This window comes from Peromyscus eremicus, chromosome 1 (genome assembly GCF_949786415.1).
Source record: "Peromyscus eremicus chromosome 1, PerEre_H2_v1, whole genome shotgun sequence".
Lineage (NCBI taxonomy): Eukaryota > Metazoa > Chordata > Mammalia > Rodentia > Cricetidae > Peromyscus > Peromyscus eremicus.
Genome location: NC_081416.1, coordinates 127,205,205 through 127,211,947, shown reverse-complemented (window position 1 = coordinate 127,211,947; position 6,743 = coordinate 127,205,205). Strand labels below are relative to the sequence as shown.

General features: G+C 42.0%; 1 protein-coding gene across 1 annotated transcript; it reads left to right on the top strand.

The window, feature by feature from the left end:
• Positions 1-5,180: 5,180 nt before the first annotated feature.
• Positions 5,181-6,265, top strand: LOC131918847 (glyceraldehyde-3-phosphate dehydrogenase). Its single transcript, XM_059273014.1, has one exon. It carries the CDS (start codon positions 5,242-5,244, stop codon positions 6,241-6,243), a length of 1,002 nt encoding a protein of 333 aa, XP_059128997.1. The 5' UTR covers positions 5,181-5,241; the 3' UTR covers positions 6,244-6,265.
• Positions 6,266-6,743: the final 478 nt, after the last annotated feature.

Sequence of the window (6,743 nt, the reverse complement as noted above, 5' to 3'; positions counted from 1 at the left end):
GAACTGAAACTTCCAGTACTATCCTAGCTTGCCTTCAGTTGCTGTCATAGACCTTATAACCAAAATAAGCATAGGGAAGGAAGGCTTCATTTCATTTTATAATGACCAAATCATAGTTCATCACTGAGAACCATCAGGAACAGAACTCAAGACAGGAACCTGGAGGTATGGATTGAAGCAGAAACCATGGTGAAATGTACCTTACTAGTTTTCTCTCTTTGGCTTGTTCAGCCTGATTTCTTATATAACCCAGGACAACTTCCACTGCCTGTGGGTGGCTGGGTCCTCCCACATCAAACAATCCAGAAATTCCCTTTATATTTGCCTGTAGGTCAATGTGATGGAGGTATTTTATCTATTAATGGTCCTTCTTCCCAGATAAAACTAGCTTGTGTCAAGTACATAAAAAAAACTAAACACTGGAGTACCAAAATTAACCTTAGAGAAGTTCCCTGAGATGAACAGACTTTGGATCTGGCTAATTTCAGTGTGTAGTCATCTTTATTTTCAAGGCATTTATAATGAACACATTTATAATTTTAAATTATATATATAATTATATAAAATTGTATATAATTTTAAAATGACAAACTGTATTTTCTACCTATTTTGAGCATCTCTACTTAAATATTCAGGGTCGATCTTTCCACATAGAAATGTCGAAAGGATGGAGAAAGCTACCAGACAAATGCTGATCAAGAGAAAACCAGAGAAGGCACAAAGATGTCAGAGTTTGTCACAAGAGAAACCAGTGACAGTAAAGCTCAACATTGCATGAGAAAGAAGTTAACACTGAAACAACGAAATAGCAGCATAGCAACCCTAAACATATATGCACCTGACAACAGAGCCTTGAATATAGGAGACGAAGTCTGGTAGAATGAAAGGAGAATCAGACATATCCTTTAGTACAGTGCAAACCTCAGTATTCTTCTGTCAGTCATCAGTAGAGCACACAGGTAGGAATCACTGAAGATGAAAACAAGCTGAACAGTGCTATCTATCAAACATTTGTATGTGACATCTATGGAGTTCTCCACATATCAGCAGAGTCTCCATTCTTCTCAACCTCTCATAAGACATTCAGAAAGTTTGACTGCTTTCAGGGTCCTAAAATATACATCAACAACTACAAAAGAATATACATTAAAGATTGCTCTTTTCTGAGTTTTACCTTTCTCTTTTTCATTTACAAAAATATTAATAAAAATCAGATCACTTGCTATTACCCATGGGTCTTATCTCTATTAACTGACTTACTTCATATATTCACTATGTACCTCTGTGAGAATAGATGAAGTATAATTTTTTTTTTGAGACAGGTTTTCTCAGTTTAGTTTTGGTACCTCTCCTGGATCTTGCTCTGTAGACCAGGTTGGCCTCAAACTCACAGAGATCTGCCTGCCTCTGCCTCCCAAGTGCTGGGATTAAAGGCCTGTACCACCATCGCCCGGCTAGATGAAGTATAATTTAAAGTATATTATAACCTCACTTTAGACTGTAAGTTTTTGAGCTACATCTTATTTCCATCTCCTTTCTTTCTCTGTAATTCCCCTTTTTGACACCTAACACTGAACACAACAAGGGCTCAAGAAAGTTTTGAAAGAATAGATTGAAAGGACCAATTATATTGAGGGATTATTCTTGTTAATAATAAAACAATGTTACTAAAGTGATTTTCTTTGTTTTTAAGTGATATTTATATTAATATCTTGGTAATTTTATGCAATGCATTCTGATCACATTTACCCACTCCCCAACTACTCCCAGAACTACCCCTACTTCTTCCTCTTCCTCTTCCTCTTCCTCTTCCTCTTCCTCTTCCTCTTCCTCTTCCTCTTCCTCTTCTTCTTCTTCTTCTTCTTCTTCTTCTTCTTCTTCTTCTTCTTCTTCTTCTCTCTCTCTCTCTCTCTCTCTCTCTCTCTCTCTCTCTCTCTCTCTCTCTCTCTCTCTCTCTCATCCTGTTTGTATTGTCTAATTACTCTATAATATGGGGCCAGCCATGGTGAGTAGTTAATATACCAGGGCTTACATCATTACTGAAAACCAACTCTTCCTCTTTTGGCAGCCATCAAATGCTCTGCTGGAATTTTGTCTCAATTGAATTTGCAGAGATCTTGAGTACACTGTCCCCATCACTGTGACTTCATACATATAACTGCCTTATTGTGTCAAGGAAACATGCTTTCCTTGAACTCATCTACCATCATTGGCTTGTGTGATCCTCCGCCTTCTGTGAAGATATGGAGGGTTCCATTTAGGATAGAATACACCACAGTCTTGATTTCTGCAGGTTTTCCAGTTGTGGGTCTTGTTAGTTGCTATCTACTGAAAGAAGAAGTTTCCCTGATAAGGGTTGAACAACAGCATACTGATGAATGGGTATAGAAATCTGTCATTAGGAGTTATTTTAATACCATACAGGTTAGCAGAATAATAGTAGTACGTTTTCCATGAGGGCCTATGACCTGTCTAGCCATAGGCCTTTGGCCCCCAAAACAGAGCCAGGTATGGATTTCCTTTAATGGTGCATGCCTTAAATTCAATCAGAAAGTGATTATTTACTCCCATACCATTCATGCGACTGTTGCACCAGTAGGCATACCTTGCCAGGCAGGTTGTTATTATACCTCCCAGGATGCACAGCTGGCTGAGACTGATGAGGACTTTTCTCCTCATGTAGCATGCATACCACCTTTCAGAACCATGACAGCTAGCCTGTAGGGGTGAAGCTTCCAGGTGAGTAGCAGCTTGGTTTCTCCATGTGTCTGACTCCAGTATGTTGGGTTTTTTGTTTGTTTGTTTTATTATTTCCCAATAGGATCTTACTGTCAAGTTCTAGAGACTAACCAAGAGCAATGACAATAACCTGTAATCCAATCAGATTTTAGGTTTTGTGAAAGGCACCAAATGAGATAACTCAGATTGGAGGTGACTTAAAAGAATCCTCAGTCATATATCATGAAAGAGCCAACCAAGTTCTCAGATAAGATCCATAGTTTTGCACAATACAATAAAATACTTATCACGAGTAAAGTGAGCAAACGTGAAACAAATAAAATTTCCCCAAAGAACACAAGTAAAACTGAGCAGAACCTCTTCTATAGAGGGAGACAAGCAGTGAAGATAGTATGGCCATTGGAAACGTGGTGGCCTGAAAGCTTCGTAAGTGCAGAGAAAAGATGTAGAGCTGCTGGAGATCATTAACAATGGAATCTTAGTGAACCTGAGTAAGAGAGCAGGAAGACCGAGAATGAAAAGGACAGTGCGTGGTGGCCGAAACCCACGGGCCAGCTCCATTGCTACATCCATCAGTTCGAATACTTATATTTCACTATTTGATAATGCACAAGTTATGATTCAGCTCAATTTATAATTAATTGATTTTATTTTTAAACACAGAATTAAGCCCCAACCATTTGGGTGGCATATTAGACTAATACAAGTGCAGACATCACACCCTCATAAAATGATGTCTCTACATTCTTTGTGTGGCAAGATGCTGGAGTCTTTGGTAAAGACTGACTTATAAAAAGACATTTCCCACATCATCTCTTTCTCCTTCCACTTGTTCCCATCTCCAGTGGCTATAAATAGAAAGTAGCTCTATCCAGAAATTAGATTCTTTTTAAAAAGTTAGTCACTTCTAGCATTCATGGTGCTGGAAGGTACGTTTCGTGCTAGTGTTATCGATAAAAAAGGCAATCATCGATATTACCCAGCTACAAACCCTGTGATCTACAAGAGTAACCTACTTGCCTTCAAGATATACCGCTGCAATAGTGTCACAGACACTTTGGTAGTAACCATTTTTTTAATTGGACTTAAAGCTCACTCCATGTGAAGGGACCCATATCTGACATTGCTAAGGTTGCAAAGAACCTGAGGCTAGATAGGTCATGGGTCCAGTGTGAAAAATCTAATAGTATCATTCTGCTAAAGAAACATATCAATAAGATGACTCCTAATGACATATTACTATATCCATCGATCAGTGCATTGCTTAATATTTACCTCATGAGAGAAGCTTCTTCTTGCCATAGATAGTAATTAGTAAATAGTAACAATGTAGGATGAAGACTCCTACTCATGATGAGTTCAGTGTTTGCTGGTGGGATGGAAGAATTTATTTACCCACATCCTACTGGGAGAACGTAATTTCCACAACCTGCTGGGAAAGGTAAAATAAATTTTGTCCAATGGCATGTCACTGAGTGTATCAAATACACCCCAGGGCAGGCCCATATCCTGGAATAGTCAGCCAACAAAATACAGACTCCATGTTTTGGGGGGCACTCATTATTTTGTTTTTTATCCTTATTGGAATTTTTTGTTGTTTGTTTATTTTATTTATTTTTGTTTTGTTTTCAAGAGAGAGAGAAAGAACATGAATTTGGGTGGTCAGGGAAGTAGAGCATATCTTCGAGTATGTGGTCAAACTACATTGTATGGAAAAAAAGTATTTTTTTTTTTTTGTTTTTTTGGTTTTTCGAGACAGGGTTTCTCCGTGTAGCTTTGCGCTTTTCCTGGAACTCACTTGGTAGCCCAGGCTGGCCTCGAACTCACAGAGATCCGCCTGGCTCTGCCTCCCGAGTGCTGGGATTAAAGGCGTGCGCCACCACCGCCCGGCAAAAAAAAGTATTTTTAATGAAGCCTCACTTGTTGGGTCATCCTTTCTGATACACTTCAATCAAAGCATTATCAAGGCATTGTTTATTGAAATCTGATATGTTTATTATTAGTTTTGCCTTGAACAAATCTCCATCCTCCCTTCAAAAGTCGCTACTCTGACTAAGCAGGCAGCTTGGGCTAAGAGGTGCTAGGGGACAGGGGAGTGCAACAGACCCCACGTGAGGTTGGAAAGGAGAAGTGTGGAAATTGGGGGTGAGAGGGTCAGCTTGCAGAAATAGGTTAGAAAATGCTACAGTGAAGCCTAATTCTCTGTATGTCAGTTTAAATAGAAAAAAAGACATTTCAGAATAACATTTGGGTCTGATTTGAGTACTAATGGAAAAAAAATAATCTTAAACTTCATCTTCCAAGCTAAGATTCCTATTTTAAATGGACTGTGCTACAATCTGATAAAATCCCAAACAAACTCACAGAATAATTACAGATTCAAATGAATTAGTTTAAATGAGGAGATACATTGTATTAACAAGCATTTAGGAGCTCTGCTCCTCCCTGTTCCAGAGACAGCCGCATCTTTCTGTGCAGTGCCAGCCTCGTTCCTGAGACACGATGGTGAAGGTCGGAGTGAACGGATTTGGCCGAATTGGACGCCTGGTTGCCAGGGCTGCCTTCCAGTCTGGCAAAGTTGATATTGTTGCCATCAATGATCCCTTCATTGACCTCAACTACATGGTCTACATGTTCCAGTATGACTCCACCCATGGCAAGTTCAACGGCACAGTCAAGGCTGAGAACGGGAAGCTGGTCATCAACGGGAAGGCCATCACCATCTTCCAGGAGCGAGATCCCGCCAACATCAAGTGGGGTGAGGCTGGTGCCGAGTATGTTGTGGAGTCCACTGGTGTCTTCACCACCATGGAGAAGGCTGGGGCCCACTTGAAGGGCGGGGCCAAAAGGGTCATCATCTCCGCCCCTTCTGCTGACGCCCCCATGTTTGTGATGGGTGTCAACCATGAGAAGTATGACAATTCACTCAAGATTATCAGCAACGCTTCCTGCACCACCAACTGCTTAGCCCCCCTGGCCAAGGTCATCCATGACAACTTTGGCATTGTGGAGGGACTCATGACCACAGTCCACGCCATCACTGCCACCCAGAAGACTGTGGATGGCCCCTCTGGGAAGCTGTGGCGTGATGGCCGTGGGGCAGCCCAGAACATCATCCCTGCATCCACCGGTGCCGCCAAGGCTGTGGGCAAGGTCATCCCAGAGCTGAATGGGAAGCTCACGGGCATGGCCTTCCGTGTTCCTACCCCCAATGTGTCCGTCGTGGATCTGACATGCCGCCTGCAGAAACCTGCCAAGTATGACGACATCAAGAAGGTGGTGAAGCAGGCGTCGGAGGGCCCACTAAAGGGCATCCTGGGCTACACTGAGGACCAGGTTGTCTCTTGCGACTTCAACAGTGACCCCCACTCTTCCACCTTCGATGCTGGGGCTGGCATTGCTCTCAATGACAACTTTGTGAAGCTCATTTCCTGGTACGACAATGAATTTGGCTACAGCAACAGGGTGGTGGACCTCATGGCCTACATGGCCTCCAAGGAGTAAGAAGCCCGCCCTGGACCACCCACCCCAGCAAGGACAGCAAGAGAGCCCCTCGGCTGCTGAGCAGTTCCTGTCCCATCTCAGCCCCCGATACTGAGCATCTCCCTCACAGTTTCCATCCCAGACCCCCAGAACAACAGGAGGGGTTTAGGGAGCCCTACTCTCTTGAACACCATCAATAAAGTTCACTGCACCCATCAAAAAAAAAAAAAAACAAAAACAAAAAAACAAGCATTTAGGAGTAAAGACATTTCTCTAAGGTTAAGACTTAGGTCAATATGGGCCAGCTAGAAGGCTCAGTATGGTACCGTATCAAGCTTGGTAACAAGTTCAAGTCTCAGAACCTACATGGTAAAAAAGGAGAACTGACTGTAGCACAAATCTTGAAAGGTCTTGCTAATAAAAACAAACCTGGAGCTGGGTATTGGGGTGAACGCTGGAAGATCAGAGAAGCAGAACAAGCCACAGCCACCTCACCTTGCCAGTTCCTCAGCTGATCCTGT

Excerpts from the sequence above, each read along its gene's own strand:
- LOC131918847 (XM_059273014.1), top strand. The coding sequence starts at position 5,242 with ATGGTGAAGGTCGGAGTGAACGGATTTGGCCGAATTGGACGCCTGGTT.